This window comes from Alligator sinensis, unplaced genomic scaffold, assembly GCF_000455745.1.
Source record: "Alligator sinensis unplaced genomic scaffold, ASM45574v1 scaffold17_1, whole genome shotgun sequence".
Lineage (NCBI taxonomy): Eukaryota > Metazoa > Chordata > Crocodylia > Alligatoridae > Alligator > Alligator sinensis.
The window spans coordinates 440,925-457,632 of record NW_005842491.1 but is presented as its reverse complement, the minus strand read 5'-3'; the positions used below and the strand labels follow the sequence as shown (position 1 = coordinate 457,632).

The following is a 16,708-nucleotide window of genomic DNA, read 5'->3' as shown; positions in this document are numbered from 1 at the left end:
GCCATGCCCCTGCTCACCAGGCTCTCTAGTGGTAAGTCAAAATTTTGCAGGTCAGGTCACATTAAGCCTTAACCTGCAGCTGCTCTGAAACTGTTCTAACTTAAACACCACCCGCAGGTTTAGAATGGTTTAAAGATGACTTGTAACATCATCCTGAGATTATAACAGGTTGAGTGATTACTAACACAAGGTTTCATATGTTCCATTACTAGTCCTCAACTGAAAATACATTTGTGAAATTTTAATTAGACTGCATGTAATAGGTGTCTGTATGCCTACTACATATACATTTTACATGCATCTCATTTGCTAGACTGGCTAGGTTATGTGAGTGTCATCTAAAACCTATTTCATCTAAAGACTGAGTAGTTTAAATGATTCATTTTGCTTTGAAGACCTTTCCCTAGCTCAGAGGGAGACCGGAATATATATTTCCTTTGCAATGCTATCTTAATCCTGCTTAAATTGCTATGATGTTTTTCACTTCTTCCAGACCACATTGCTTTGTATTGTCAAGGTTCTTCAGCTGAAACCAGCTAGTTACCTGGGTTCATTATTATCAGTTGCTGTCATCATATATTGAAAAGAGCCCCAGGTATGCCCACCCAAACGGTTAAATGGGACCTTCCACTCACACAATCTAGCCAGAGATATGGGACATTTGACTTTCTTATTTATATTTTAACATTTGTTTGGGTTTTAAATACTGTTTAAAACAGCAGCAGCAAAACACACTAGGTTGCAGCTTCCAATATTTCTTGTCACAATGCCTTCCTTTCTAAAACTGTGTGCCCTCTTTTTATATCCCTATATAAACCAGCCCAGGGCAGATCGAAAACATCTGCACCCGTAGCCATGGCCCATTCTGTGTCTTTGTGAAATGTTAAATCTCCTTAACTGAACAGTTCCCTCCGCTGCCTGTTGTCTTTGCTGCTGCTGAATAGTTTTGTGCCTTCACATAATATAGATTGTCAATTTACTCTATCTCTACCTCCCTTAAAAAAAACAAATGACAAAATGATGGCTGTAAGAAGCAAAACAAAATAAAACAATAAAAGTACAGCAGTCGGAGAAAGCAGTGGGGCTACCACTGCAGTAGAAGTAGCCTTTCTTGTCTGTGCTAACTTCCTGGTGTAAAGAAAAAGAAAGAAAGATGAAGGTTGAAAGAATCAAGTCTTTGTCCAGGACCCAGTCTATTTCAGCACTGGCCATTCCCAATGTCTTTTTGAGATGATGACTGTTTTTAAATATGGGGAGATGCCCCCTTTCTACTGCTTGTTACTGAATAAAACATGCATTCCATGGTGGATTTTGTTCACTTGAGATTCATTCTTCCTCATGATGCAATGATACGGTAAAAGCTATAACCAGATGCTTGTTTCCCAAGATGGCATAATAATGACACTCCGGTTGCTTTGCAACAAGTATGCACAAAGGTTTATTGCTAACAATCCAGACTGCCATGGTAAATCAGACGGTAAGTAGCTCCTTGCATCACTTGCCTTACGGTTCATGGCACTCAATACAGACAGACACAGAATTTCAGTGTGATCATACAGGCATAGGTTCAGCACTGCATGGATCATATTCATGCTCACAGAATCAGCCTGCTAAGAAGTCAGTCTGTTTCAGTGCCAGACTAAGAGAATAGTAGGCTTCCACCTAGTGTCTGGATGTCTGATTGTAAATACTTCGTTTAATTTAAAGAACATGAAGGCACTCTCCTGTGGCAGGGATAGCAAGAATTATAGATCTGAAAGACTTTTAAACACTTCCATGATTAATCCCACTGAAAACTTATTACTGATTCTTTACAATTGTAAATATTTTAAGGAACCCAGATTTTGAGGGAACTACATTTTGAATAATTTCAGAACCTAGGGCTGGTTATAAAGTCCTGCTCCACTATGCAATGACCAGTATTTTTATACATGCACACATATATAATAAATTATGACACTTTGCCAGCTGAGTCTCAATACCTGCCTACTCTACCTTTGCAGTAACTGTAATGAGAAAAAATACTTCTAGCATAAGTAGTAGGGCTGTGCGAAGCTTTGGTCCCTGATTCAACTCAGTGGAGAGTTGACCCGATTCAGTGGCTGAATCTCCGAATCCAAATCGAATCAGGAGACCCTTTAATCTCTCCAAATCTAATTGGAACCCTCTGAATCGAATCAGAGAGATTCAGAAAGATTCGGCAATTCGAACATAGACACAGCTTTAAATGTTATTTCTACATACCTCTAGGTAGCAGGGGCTCATGAACACTGCGATGCTGGGGTGCATGGAACATGGGGGGGCGCTTCCCAGCACTCTCGGCAGCAGACGTGGAAGTGGAACCGAAGCACTTCTGGTCCACTTCCCGGTCTACCAGGGAGTGCAGGGGGCACCTGGGATTCCCCTATGGCTGATCACTGAGCTGGGGCAGTATAGGGGGGTGGGGCCCAGCACACTTCCCGGCAGACCCGGCAGTCGCCTGGAAGTACTTCTGGGTTCGCCACTGAGCACATGGAGGGCCCCCCACACTCCTGTGGGACGCTCCATGCACCCCAGCATTGCAGTGTTCACAAGCCGCAGAGGTACCTCAAGGTACTTAGAAAAAACATTTAAAACTGTGTCTATGTCTGAATCGCTGATTCTCCAAATCAGCATCAAATCTTCAGATTTGGATTCAGCCAAATCAAATCACGGTCAGTAATCTGAATCAACAAATCATATCACTGTCCCTGATTTGGGCCAAATCCAAATTGAATAGGGCCTGCTTCACACACCCCTAATAAGTAGACAAGTACAATTTTGTCGGGGTAGTATTGTTGAAACAAGGGTGTTTCAGAAAGTAATGGCAACTTCAAAATAAAAACATTGTGTATGCAGCGAGTGGGAAGCTGCACAGCAGTGGGGAACACTGATTGTCAAATGTACCCATTGTTTACGACTATGTAGAGAATTGCATATACAATAGTTTTATTTCAAAATTGCCATTACTTTCTGAAACACCTTCATATAATACAATAGATGTATATATATATATATATAAAACAGAACATATATATATATATATATGTTCTCCTCACGGTTCTCTTTTTTTTTCAAATAGTACCACATTTGTATCCTTAAAAAATGCCAATCGGCCTATTGTAAAATTTTAATGTAGGGCAATATCTATGAAACATCCTCTCCAAGTCACAGACTCAGAGAGAGCAGGTATAGCATGATTAAGCCAAATTTCTGCACCTGTCCCACAGGAGTGTGTTTAACTTTCTGATATCACTCTCTGATTTACCATTGCCTATAATTTTACCATCCCAAATCCTGGAGATTTCCATCTATGTAATTGCCCAGTCTGTGTGATAAATGACAATATACTCAGGGTATTGTTACATGTCTGCACAGGCTACAGTAACAGAAATGACCATGTCATAAATATACCCTTGAACCTAAACATTAGCAGTGTATAGTGTGGTTTATATTTATTTCAAAAGGAGGCACACAAGTTCAGGGATAGCCAGATTTTAAGCCTTAATATATATTATATTCTCCTCTGAGTAAATCCAGCTCTCATAGTCACATGACAGATTTTAACTGATACTCTGTATTCTCCTATATGGATTTCTAGTAATGTACAGAAATGTCAAAGCTTTGCTCTAAACAGAAAAGATTTCATTACAAGAGCTGTCCATGTGCCTTGAGAATCAATCATCTAATTTAAGTTAGGACCATTTACTGTATCCCATCTATAGTCCATCCTTGTGACAAATTCTCAGCTCCTATTTTATATCCACCTGGGCAATGCGAGCAGCAGCCTCTGTATCCCATAAGATTGCTTTTGGTTCTCCCATGTAACATTTTGCTGCCTCACTCTGACATACGTAAAACTGTGAAAGCAACTGCCACATAGGTATAGTCAGTAAAATCAAGCATGACATCAGTCCACTCTCATTGAAGTGTGATACAATGTTCTCCCTCATTTTTTTCATTTTTCTCTTCCCCCCCCTGCACAGAGATTCCTGTTGCTCCACCCACCACTGCAGCTAGTAGCACGGAAGAGCCTGCAGGTATGTTGTCTTCTTTCTTTTTAACCCAGCCCAGGCTGCATTCATGGAAAATCGATTTTGTAAAGGGGGGGCAAGAAAGCAGTTGCTTGGAGGGAGTCATAAAATCATAGTTCTGGAAAGGACCTCAGTGATCATCTAGTCTAACCCCCTGTGGAAATGTAGGATAGATTATTCCTAAAGCATTTCATATGTTTCTCCAGCTTCTTGAAATCCTCCAGTGCAGGAGATTCCACAACTTCCCTGAGCAGCTTGTTCCGCTGTCCCACTGATCTGACAGCAGGCGTTTTCCCTGAGACTTAATCGTAATCTGCTTTGCTGCAGTTTAAACATTTAAGTGTCATTTAAGATAATCATCTAGACTGACAACCGTTTTGGTGTAGAGGGGACTGGAGTTGGATTTCCACATATTCCTTTGGTTTTGTTACATATACTGGGATAAGCTAACACCGGTTAAAGCTCAGAGTGTCTTTGCTCAATCTTCATAATCTCTGTGCAGATGTTCAGAGAGGTAGACTTTTCTAGGGCTTTGCACCAGGTGAACACCCAGATAAAACTAAGAGACTTTTTTGAGGGTCTGTATTTATACACCCATAAATATGGCCTTCTACTTGAAGATACCTAGTGCAGTACCTGCAACCGACGTGCCACATCAGTATGAACTAAGGATTGGAGATCAAGATTTATCTCCATGTTTACAAGTCTTTGCTTGTTTCATGGTGCCAGGGTCCCAGTTCAGTTGTTCTCCAGCAGGACTATAGCACTGGGCTCTTTCTAACCCTAATATAGAAAATGGAAGGGATTATTTGGGGAATCTCTGATCAGTTTAGGAATTCTCTGGTTAATGTTAGGAAATTACTGCATCATCGAATGCCTAAATGTAGTTTGAATCAGCCACGATTCGACCAGGAATAATGGTTATTGCTTCAATTTTAATGGTCACTTCAGGACAATGGGATCCCTGAAACCTGAAGCACTCAAGTTTAGCTGCAGGGAGGTTTGGAGTGCTGAAAGTCCCCAAGCATAACAAAGAAATTAAAATGTTGTTGCCAGCCTTTAATAGCCACAAAGGCAGGGTAAATCAAAAAAAGACTCATGGACATGCATCCAAAGCTTTGAAACAGGAAAGGGGAATAGGGTTTCATAGTGGGTTCATGTGCTTTCATAGTGGGTTGGCGAGAGAGAGAGTGAAAGAGAGAGAGAGAGTCTCTGCTGCAGAGGAAGTCATGAAGGTGTGTATTTGGGGGAGAGGGGAGCAGTTGTAGACTCCTTGGAGAATTCTTCCTCAAGGCCAAAAAACTCTCCAGAGAGGTGAGGAAACTGAGGCATGGAAATGGATAATGGCATGTTTCTACTTTTTTTCCTGTGAATCATAAGTAGATAATAACTTGTTTTAGGACTGTGTGCACAGTCTCTGGGTGTTATGTTTAATACCTATCATGTATTGAGGAAGCATTAAACTAGAAATCCAGATTGCCGATAAGGGTGGGGTCCTAGGAGATGGCTTGGTTACTTGGGAATCTCACGGGGAGGGGGGTCAGCAAAGGTCCTTGGAGCCTAGGGCAGCTGGCCCCCAGGGCCTCATTTCTAGGGCAGGGTAGCAGACAGAAATCCCATGCCCAGGAGATACACCAAGTAAGAAACAGTGTTGTTGCTGATTTAGGCCAAGGTAAGTTTGAGAACACAGAGGTTCAAGGGATTGAACCAACTCAGCATCTGGTGAGTTTGTGGCTTAATCAAGGTTGTGACAAGATCCAAACATTCATGGGCAGGCAGGATGGAGACCTTCTCCTCTACAGCGAACTGATATTCATGACAGAGGGCCTTCTTCAACTCAGCCAAGGTTAGAAAAGACCCACCCTCCACTGTCAGATTAGCTGAGCCTCGCCTGGGATAGAGGGTTTGGATAATCCCCTGACATACATATGCACGCGCACACGCCTGCATGCATGTGTGTGTGTGTGTGTATGCATGTGTGCGTGTGGGTGGGTGGGTGCATGGGTATGGGTGCGTGCACACATGCACCTTCATACACATGCACACAGGTGCACATATACCACTGGCTTTTTAGATGGAATAAAATCTGCTCAAAGAGATCACCATTTCAGGAGTAATAAGAACCAGGGGAGATTCACCATTAGCTCAGATACTAGCAGTCTCTGCTTTGGAGCAGGAATATCTGGACTCTTGCCACATCATTGCAATGGACTTCAAGGGGCTGTGAAATGTAGCCTGGTGATGATGACTGCCAACATTTTAGTTATCTGTGTTTTTTTTGCAATGTTTTCCAGATTTCTCAGGCCTCTATACAATGTCTCACAACTAGGATAAGTCTAAATCTTTCTAAAAAAAGACCAGAGTCTGCTGTTGACATGAAAATCCTCTTTTTTTATCCCCCGTATACTCCTTTATCCTATAACTGGAAACAAACATAAGCTGTGTACGTTCTGTTAGAGTCTCCCACCACTTTCACTAACTTTATTCCAGATCAATTCCAATGACTCCCCAGGAGGCATGCCTGATTTACATGAGGATGAGATGAAAATAGGTTGCCCCATATCACAGATTTATTTTCCAGAGATTTCTACACAGTTTCCATGTTTTTTAACTTATCTCAACAGGTGACTGCAATGCAAGCAAGAGGCCCCTGGGAAAATGGACATGGTAGCTTATTATGTTTGGATGCTTGTAGATTCTTGCACTGTTTGAACAGTGCTCTCTCTGTACAGGTCTTGAGAAATGGAGGTTATTTACTTTTGTCTCAGCAATGTGGGAGGATTCATAAATTAGGGATTTTGTACTAAAAGTGATGGATGTCACCTTGAATTGAACTCAGAATTTCTCTTTATGCTCTATGGCAGGGCTTTTCACCCAGTGAACTTTCAGGCTGGTCACATTTGCTGCATACTTAGTAACTCTTCCCAGGACAGTGAAACCTGGAAAGTGAATGGACAAGGTCTGTAGTCTGTAATGTCAAGGAAAGTTAAAGTCCACTCAGACTCTTAAGCCCCAACTCTGTTCTTCCTAAAGCACTACACTCACTGTAGCAACAACACTGTGTTTCAACTTGTCTTCAACCTCAGCTTGCCCTAAATAAGGGAAATCTATTGCTATTTCTATCTACTGCTGTTTAAGCAGTATCTGACAGCCTGAAGTTTTTATACTATTGTGTGCCTCATGAAGACTGTCCACTGAATAGTAAACTCATTTGTCCACAAAAGGAGTACGTACAAAACCAAACCACTCAAAACTTAGATTTTTGATGAGTGCTTCCACGGACAGTAGGTGAGTTTGATGGCTCTTACTATCATTTTAAGATTATTGATTTCATACACGAGATGAGGTCTCATAAGTGTTTCAACAATAAAAAATAAAGCATTAGTAACAGGTAGGCATGCAGACATTTGAAAACATTGGATGTTTGTTTTTTGTTCATATTTCACAAACATTAGTATAAACTTTTCTTTCTTCTACTGTAGTCAAATCTTTCTTGTCTTATCCTCTTTTACTAAGGAAACTTCCCCCTTTCTGCCATAAGTGTTCTTGCAAATCATGATGTACTTCTCACCATTTTCTTCTCCAATCTGAAATCTCCTCCAGAAGCTTATTTCTAAGCCTCTCATTATATTTGCTTCTCTGTTATGAACACACTCCAATTTGATAGCATCTGTTCTTGGGCAAAAGGCCCAATACTAAACACAGTTCTCTGACTTTCTTATCAGTGAATATGAAGTCAGAGAACTATGTTTAGTTTAGAGAATAGCTCCCTTCCTGGGGTATGGAAGTTTTTACTAGAAATGTCACGTGTTCCTAACAGAAATGCCACATGGCTGATCATGGTTTCTGACAGCGCTCAAGTAGAATTCAGAACAAAAAAGAATTGCATTTTAAATTGACATTTCTATTTGCAGTTTATTTGCTTTCTAACCAATAACTGTGGCAGTCATTGCAGACAATTCTTGTTTAGAAAAAAGGAGCAACCCAAGTTTGGCCATAGATGAATCATCCTGCAGTTCAACACTGGTGAAAAAGTGAACCTCAGAAAGGGATGGAGACAACAAAGAAATGGCTTTTACTGTTTAAGTTCTCCAGATGGAAAGCATCTGTTTATTCTTGTATTCCTAAATACTAGCAAATGCTCCAGAATATTTCCCTATTTTCAGTATCATGCTGTGAAAGAATGAAGAAAGCTGGCCACTTGTAGAACTTGTGAAAGCACGTATTCTTTTTAAACTATTACAATATAAAGGTTGAATGCATTTCTGCCTGATAGCTGCTGCACAGCCTAGGACAGTGTTTTTCCAACTGCGTCCCACAGAACCCAGGGGCTCATCATCATCATCTGTCATAGGTCATCAGGGGGTCTACAAAGAGATTGCAAGGCAAGCTAGGAGGCAGTGCACTGCCATTGCCAGGCTGGGGTGCTTGGCTCTGCATCAGTCTTTAGGATGGTGGTAGGTAAGCAGAAGTGACATGAAAAGGTTCTGTGATTTTAGAAACTCTGAAACCCACTAGCCTAGGAAAATCCAGCTATTGGGCTATAAGTGTCTTAGTAGCCTACAGGTGGGACATACCTGCAGCTACCTGCTTCAGTTGGAAAGCATCCATGCTGCTGTCAAATGAATGACCTACGCTCACACAGAACACACTGGCTGGTGTTGCTTCATGAAGCAAGTACTTCTAAGGAGCACACAACTGCTCTGTTGCTGAATGTACAGCATAGGATATAACATACATCCTAAGGGTTTCCATGACATGTTAATGGAAAACAGTAATATAACGGGTGCCAAGAAGAGCAGCATCTAAAGGGTTAATCTGGACATTCTCCAGAAAATTGTATACTATTGTGTTATATAGATCAAAGAATAAAATAGTAAAGTAATCCCAAGACTTTGCTCACGCTTCTCATGAAGGCTTCACTAGAATGATAGAAACAAAGTAGAGTGCTTCCTGAATGCAGTGGGCATCACCTGAGTTGGCCATAAAATGTGAGGGAATAAACCCAGTTCTGTTTGAGGGACCCAAACGTATCTCTCAGAGGGCAGTGATGGGGCTAATCCTGGATGTATACATCACTGTAAATTTAACATTAGCCCCATTAAGAGAAAGAGCAGGTTGCTTTTTGAATAATACCGTTGCAGATTCAAGCACCTTAGTAAAAAAAAGAATTCAGGTCATACCCTTGTTATTCAGACAGATGAATATTGAATTTGATGCTTACCAGAGTCTTATTTTAACAGTGACTTTCAGATTAAGTTAACAGTCTCTCCCAACTCCAGGGAATATTATGGCTTTGATGTTATGCCTCAAGGGCCCCTCAGCCTGTTCACAAGGCACTGCTGGGATTAAAGAGAGATAAGTTCCTTATCAAAACACTTGTGTTTTTATCACAGCCTTGCCAGTAAATACAGACATACTAGGCACATCTACACAAGATACTAACTGTGCATAGCCTGATAATACTGCTTAGTAGCATGTCACAGCACAAACAGTGCTAATATGCTAGTACACAGTATTATTAACCAACTGTGCAATAGTGTCACTAAAAAGACATGTGCACAGTAATGCTGGTTACTGTGCATTGATTTAGTACTTGGTTATACAAATACTAAACTTAATGCACCATAACTATGGCACATTAATGCATGTGTAGACACATCCTCTGGAGCCTAAAAGATGTAGACATGGATTTTCATAGCCAGTTCTGAGTGGGTTAGGACCAGGATGCCAGTCCTAAGAGAACATTGGTCATGGGAATGATTCCCACCATAAAGCACAGTGACAGTGTCAGAGTGTAAGGGTGAGGTGTAACCCCTTGATGTATTTTGTATAGTTCTCCAATTTTATCCTGACTTTTGTGGACTAACTCTGAATTTACATTGATATTTATTGAGTCATTATTGACTCCAAGATGAACATGGGCTGACAATGCGAGGTCACGGTCAGTAGGGCTAACTGTACCTTGTCATGCATCCACAGATGCATCACGAGCAGGTCCAAGGAGGTGATCCTCCCCCTCTACGCAACACTGGTCAGGTCGCAGTTGGAGTACTGTGTCCAGTTCTGGGCGCTGCACTTCAGGAGGGATGTGGACAGCATTGAGAGGGTCCAAAGGAGGGCCACCTGCATGATCAGGGGCAGCAGGGCAGACCCTACAGAGAGAGGCTATGGGACCTGAACCTGTTCAGCCTCCACAAGAGAAGGTTGAGGGGGGACCTGGTGGCCATCTATAAACTCACCAGGGGGGACCAGCAGGGTTTGGGAGAGACCTTGTTCCTCCTAGTGCCCCCCGGGGTAACAAGGAATAACAGCCACAAATTGTTAGAGAGTAGGTTTAGACTAGATATCAAGAGGCACTACTTCACAGTCAAGGCTGCTAGGATCTGGAACCAACTTCCAAGGGAAGTAGTGCTGGCTCCTGCCTTGGGGGTCTTTAAGAGGAGGCTTGCCGTCTACCTAGCTGGGGCCATTTGAGCCCGGTTTTCTCTCCTGCCCAGGGCAGGGGGTCAGACTTGATGATCTACAAGGTCCCTTCCAACCCTACTTCGATAAATCTATGAATCTATCATGTCAGGATAAATTATTTACTAGGACAGATTCACCTCTGTCTTATATCAGTTTTGAGCAGAGCACGGGGTCCACAAAGACAAAAGTATCACCAGAGAAGGACATGAGGTGACAACCTCTTATAGGAGCCCACAGGAGACCAATGGAGAGTGCTGGCTGAGCCTGGGGCATGGTCAGAGAGGCCGGGTGTTGTGCTGTCTCAGTGAATCCCTTTAGCAGCCTGTGCCAATGCCTTGCTTAAGCTAAAGCTTCCCTCCCTTGAGACAGGATGACAGGGGAAAGACCATTTGCCCCTCCTCCCGCAGAAAGATGTGGCATGGAGCCAGATTGGTGTACCAGCCATGATGAATCTACTGGTAATTACCACTTCTTACAGCACGTGGAATCTGCAAAGCCCACTGTAAGTACTCAGCGTACCTATTAGCATGGTACTTCTGTGATGAGAGAAATGATCCTTGTATACAACAACTGTAAAGCACTTTGAGGTATTTTGCAGTTCATGGTCCTAAAGGCCATGCATTGCAAGTACAGCAACAGCATGTGTTATTTTTGATTGCTTCACTCATGTCTATGATGACATCACACTATGGCTGTATCCACATGCTTCTTGCAAGTCTATAGATCTCACTAATTATGGTTTATTTAGTAATCAGGCTATATATGACTAATTCTAACTCTTATTAAGTTTAGTTATTTTTTAAATGTAAATCAACAGGGGGAAAAAGGCTTCAGTTCAGCTAAGCATTGAAATCATGAAAGAAATTCTTTTTTTCAAACCGCTGAGAGTTACAAACAGACTGGAGAGCAAACCCAGAATCCCAACAACCTAGAAACTATGAAAAATTACTTGACAGTGTCTTTTGGACTCCTGTATTGTTTTAAATTAGGATTTCCCCATTCTTCTGTCTGGATCAGTTACAATAGAACAATCCATCTTTTCAGAAGCTGATCGTAGCACAAGGCGCCCTCTCTTTAAAAGCACAAGGAAAGCTCAGCCAAATTGAGCAATCTGATTGGCCAGGCATCCCACAGTGCCTGATAATAATTCTTTCTATAATGATTTTTATTAGACTTTTTAAGTACTGTTTCGTCCGGGGAGCTTGAACCTCCCATATTTTATTCCTTCCTTTTGATTATCTGACCAAAGCGTCAGACAGCTCTGGATCTTGGCGCCATTCAGATTCCAGCGCTGCACACATCCTCTCAGGCATCCTGCTGACATTCACAGCATTTCCTAGGCAATCTATAAGGCAGAGTCTCTGTAAGCTACTCTGCTATAAGAGAAGCAGCCAGGGCTCCTGTGAACAGCAAAAGGCTGTAGAGACTGAAATCCAGAAAGAAACCTAGCTGGAGGCCTTGTGCAGCCAGTTCTTATTAGATGCTCACTTTACTTCCCCTTTTATATCTTTGGGGCTTCCTAGCCAACCACTGTAGAAGCCTCCCCCCAGTGATCTTAATCAATGCTAGGCAAATCTCAAAAGCTTGGGCCAAATTCATCTCTTGTGGGTGGAACAATATTGGCTTTAGTGGACTTGCACACGGTACAGTTTGGCCCTAAAGATCCAGAACAACATGGAAAAGCAGGCCAAAGTTGCGGTCCTATATAATATTTTTCCACACGCTGCAGCACAGGCTGTTCTATCTTGTTGGGTGCTTCTCACTTCTGGCCAGGCCAGGAGTGATCACAGTTTTTTCTATTTCCGGTCCTTTTTTGACATGTAGTCCCATCCAGAATATTGAGGTGCAGAAAGAAGATCAGCCAAAGGAAAAATAATGTTGTTTTAGGGAGAGGTATGAGGGAAAGTTTTATACTCCTGTCAGTCAGTTCTTCTTTTATCTGAATACTTGCTTAGACTGGCTTGGGAACCATTACCTTAGGTGGATGATTTCAACTAGTCAGTTTATTTAAATAAATACATACAACTGATTTGGGGTTAGAAGCAGCTTTGAATGACTTTCAGCTCAAAAAAGGTCTATTAATTTTCAAGTCTAGACCTGAAATTTCAGTGAGGAGGCTGGGTCCTGGGTTTGGGTTTAGCCTTTTGATCTGCTGGGAAGGAAGGGTCCTGCTTAGGTAAAGTGACAATAAAGGACACCCTTGAGACTTCTGGGCATAGGACAAACCCTATAGCTCTCTCTATCTTGCAAAGTTCCCAATATAGCTTATTAGTCAGGGTCTTCCCACATCTTGGTTAAACTGATCAACTGTGGAAAGAACTACGTGGCCATTATAGAAATAGGGACCACACACAAAGTTTGACTCCCGATTCAAACTTTCCCAATGCTTGGGGCAGATCCAGTACAAAGGTTGGATCAGGCCCAGCTATAATTCTTGTGATGTGCAAGCATAATTGATATCTTCCAGAATCTGTTTCTGAGTTGGGAAACAGGCAGCTGGTCTCTGTTTAAGAATAATTTGAAGTAGTTTTAAGGGGGAAAGAAAACCCTGCAAGCTGTTCAGAGTCTTTTGAGACTGTTCTTGTTTCTAAGTCTCTGATGGGAAAGAAACCTAAAAACCTACAAACAAAAAACCCTAAAAACAAAGGCTGTGGCTCCAGTCTGAGAAAAGGCACACTTTATCGGACATATTAGAAAACATGAATTTAAAAGCATCATTCCTTCATGAGGGAGAATTATCTCTCCTGCTCCTGTGAAGACCTAGTCCTGGGCTTGTACTAAGCATCCTAAACCCACCCTAACTTTTATGAGAGCTGAGAAAGGTTAGTGTCCCTCAGAAGGGGTTCAACATGTCCCAGATTCAGGCCTTTTGGTCACATCCAAAGGCTTAAATCACCCTCTGCCACAGTCAGGGAAATCAATAGACAGCACTCCCTTAGACATATGGAAACTTGCTGTATGCTGATTGTTGTTTCGGTCTCTGCTGCAAGCTTTCCTCTTCTTCTGTGACCTTCTTGGGTCTTTGTGCTGGAGCTGGAAGACTTTGCAAATATGTTGTCTCTCCAGTGGGACCAAAGAACAAAGAAAATAGCATCTATCGTAGTGTTTTAGCACGTCTGCCTTTGGATCTGGCCAGGACTGGGAAGTCAAAAAGAATAATGCACCTAAGGGAGTCAGCATCAACATGAGCATCATAAATTAACCATTAACGTTATTTCTGAATTTCAGAAAAAAACTTTTTTTTCCAGCCTGGATTAAAAATTCACAGGGGTTTAATTTTATCTGTCTAGTAGATACACCAGTAGCCATCAAGTCTAAGTAATCCAACATGGTTAAATAATTTATGGGGGGCTGCTACAGGAAATACAGAGGAATGCAACATTTGAAGGGCCCTTCTGGGTCATCAGCTCTAGTTCTTTGCTGTTACAGATACTATAGATAACCACATTATTTAGTTGTATTAATCAATTTATCAAGAACCACCTTGGTGGGAGAGAGGGAAGTTTCCACTAGTACTCTTAGGTGTTCAGAGCATCCCATTTATGAGTCTGTAGGCCAAAATAATATTTGGGTAGTAGCAAATACTACATGGAAAAGTGACATTAGGAGAGGATTCTTGTTACCGCATATCTTCTTTTAATCTGATTTAGCAGATGGGAACAAGGGAGGAAATCAGCACTGTGCAACTAGTCAGCTACCTGCCTTACATCAGCCAGGCATACCAAGAACTCCAGTAGTCCACAGAATACAACTGGGAAACTTTGGTTTGGAAAAGTTGGTCTGTGCAACTCTGCTGAGCCAAAGCAGGAATAATCAGAGATTATCCACAACACAACTGCTCAGACACCTCAGACTTTGGGAAAGCTCAAGTCTTTTGAAACTTAGGGCCACTTTGGAGCAGTTATCTAAATCATTGGGCTAACTCCTGCTCTGAGTGAAGGTAATGGCAAAACTCCCAATAACTTATGTGGAGTTTGACCCATAGAGGCAAAGGCAGTTGCAGGATTTTAAAATTCTGTGCCTGGATTTTGTTTGGTCAGTAACAATGCTATGTGCAGTAATAATACTACGTGGCAAGAGATGGGAACTCAGAGCAGACTTGTGGAAGGGAGAGTCAACTGTTCACTGCAGGTCTTAAGAAACATCCTCATCGCACAAGTGGATAGCCCCGTCATTGCACAACTGGGTAGAGATGCAAGGAGCTCACTGTCTTCTAGTATCTCACATTGGCTGCTGCAAGCTATTAAGTGGGACAAATCCCTTAGGTCAGGTTTTGAACTCATTTAGGCCAGTGTAAATCCAGACAATGCCACTTATTTCAGGAAGTTATTCTGGATTTTCTTCCTCTCCCTACTGCAACATTAAGGGTACTAGTGATAGGATCAGCTTTGATCCTGATCCTTCAGATATTTTAAACATGTAAGATCAACAATTGAACTGTATGCCACCCTGGCTGGAGATGTATACTTTAGGGCTGTGCGAAATTTTGCCGGCTGTTTCATTTTGATGTTGTTTTGACTTGTTTCGAGCTCGAGACAGTGGAATCAAAACAAAACGAAGGGCTTTGAAACAGCCTTAAAACAAAACAAGGGCAGTCCAAACGTTTTGAAAGTTTCAAAACATTTCGAGTTTTAAAGCTCAAGCTGGGCTTGCCTGCAGGAAAACAGAAAGTAAGGAGAGGAAGGGGAAGTAGAGGAAGGAGCGCTTTCATACTGACTGTATAGCTGGCCAGTGACTGTCATCCTTCCTTGAGGTCCCTTCCAATCCCAGTGCTCTGGGGGAGGGATGGAAAAACAGCATAAAAGGGATCATTGTTTGACCTGGCCTGCTTTCTGCCTTGGAGTCTGACAGGTACTGAGCTGTGTCTTCGAGCAGCTCAGGAGTGTTAGACAACGAAGGCTACTACTGCCATTGATTTGAATGATTTCCTACTTGCCTAGTACTGCAAGTGGGATTCCACAATACCTTTTGCTTTCTTTTAGACCCTTTTATTGTATTATTATAGTCATTGATTTATTCTTTTCAATTTTATAATTATATTGGAAATTACAGTATAACATTTATATAGGAAGGGAGATACATTTATATTTTATTTCTATACATTTATACCTTGCGGCATATACTACACACGTTATAGAATTTATATAGGAATGCAGATACATTTATATATTTGTATAAAAAAAAGACACTGTGAAACACACCATGAAGCATGCCGGAAAGGCAGCTGGCAAGCCTTCAGGGAGGAGCACAAGAGGGGGTAGAGGGAGAGGTGTAAGCTCCTTCCTACAACTAGCAGGCATGAGGCTTCCAGGAGCAGCAAGGAGAAGGGAGCAGTGCCAATGCCACTGCCTGTGCCTCAGACTGCACACCCTGCAAGGGCACCAGCCATAACCCTCCCCCCCGCATCCCACCATCACCACCATGACAACAAGCACCAGCACCAGCATGACAGTCTCCTCCACCCCCATTTCACTTCCCATGCTGAGCCTTCCAATGCCAGAGGAAGAGCTGGATCGGATCTGAGTGCCCTAGCAAGGGAAATTCTGGGGAAGGAGCGGGAATCAGCTGAGTTTGTGCTCCACACCCCTCAAGTTTCCCCTAGGGCCAGGTCTCCTTCCCCAGAAGGCACTTCAGAGGAGACTGAGGTAGAGGTTGCAGAGGCAAGGGGCTCAGCTGAGTCCTCTCCTCCTGTTGCTATGCCTCTGCCTGCTGAGGAGGGGGAAATTGCAGCATCCACACATGCACCCACACCCCAGACGTGAGTGGGTTGTGTGGTCTGGGATAATTTTGAGCTGGCAAATAATCCCACATACGCTATCTGCCTGCACTGCTGAGCCAAAACCAGCTGGGGCAAGGGAACAAAACACATGGGCACCACAGGGATGCTGATGCATCTCTGCAGGCGCTACCCCCTTGCCCCTGCTTCTCCTGCTCCTCCTCAGCCTGGCACCAGTGGGAGCATGCCCAAAGGGAAGTCCCCCTCTCACTCCAAAGCCCCCTCCCCCCAAAGCAGAGGCAGGCCACCCTGGAATAGTGGGGGAAAGGAGGACAGAAAGTGAGGCACGTTGCAAGGGTGAGCAAGATCACCCAGAGCATTGGGGAGATGTTTGCTGTCGATGGCCAGCCCTTCTCCTTAGTTGAGTGGCCAGGGTTCAGGCAGCTCACGGCCCCATCATACCAAGTGCCCA

General features: G+C 42.7%; 1 protein-coding gene across 4 annotated transcripts in view; it reads left to right on the top strand.

Annotated features, from left to right (window-relative positions):
• Nucleotides 1-16,708, top strand: part of LOC102374924 (netrin-1) — a 118,302-nt gene that overhangs the window by 28,180 nt on the left and 73,414 nt on the right. For all 4 annotated transcript variants that reach the window (XM_025212890.1, XM_006031272.3, XM_025212889.1 and 1 more), the window contains exon 3: nt 4,005-4,058. In XM_025212890.1, coding sequence (XP_025068675.1) covers nt 4,005-4,058 — 54 coding nt within the window. The remainder of the gene's footprint in view (nt 1-4,004; nt 4,059-16,708) is intronic.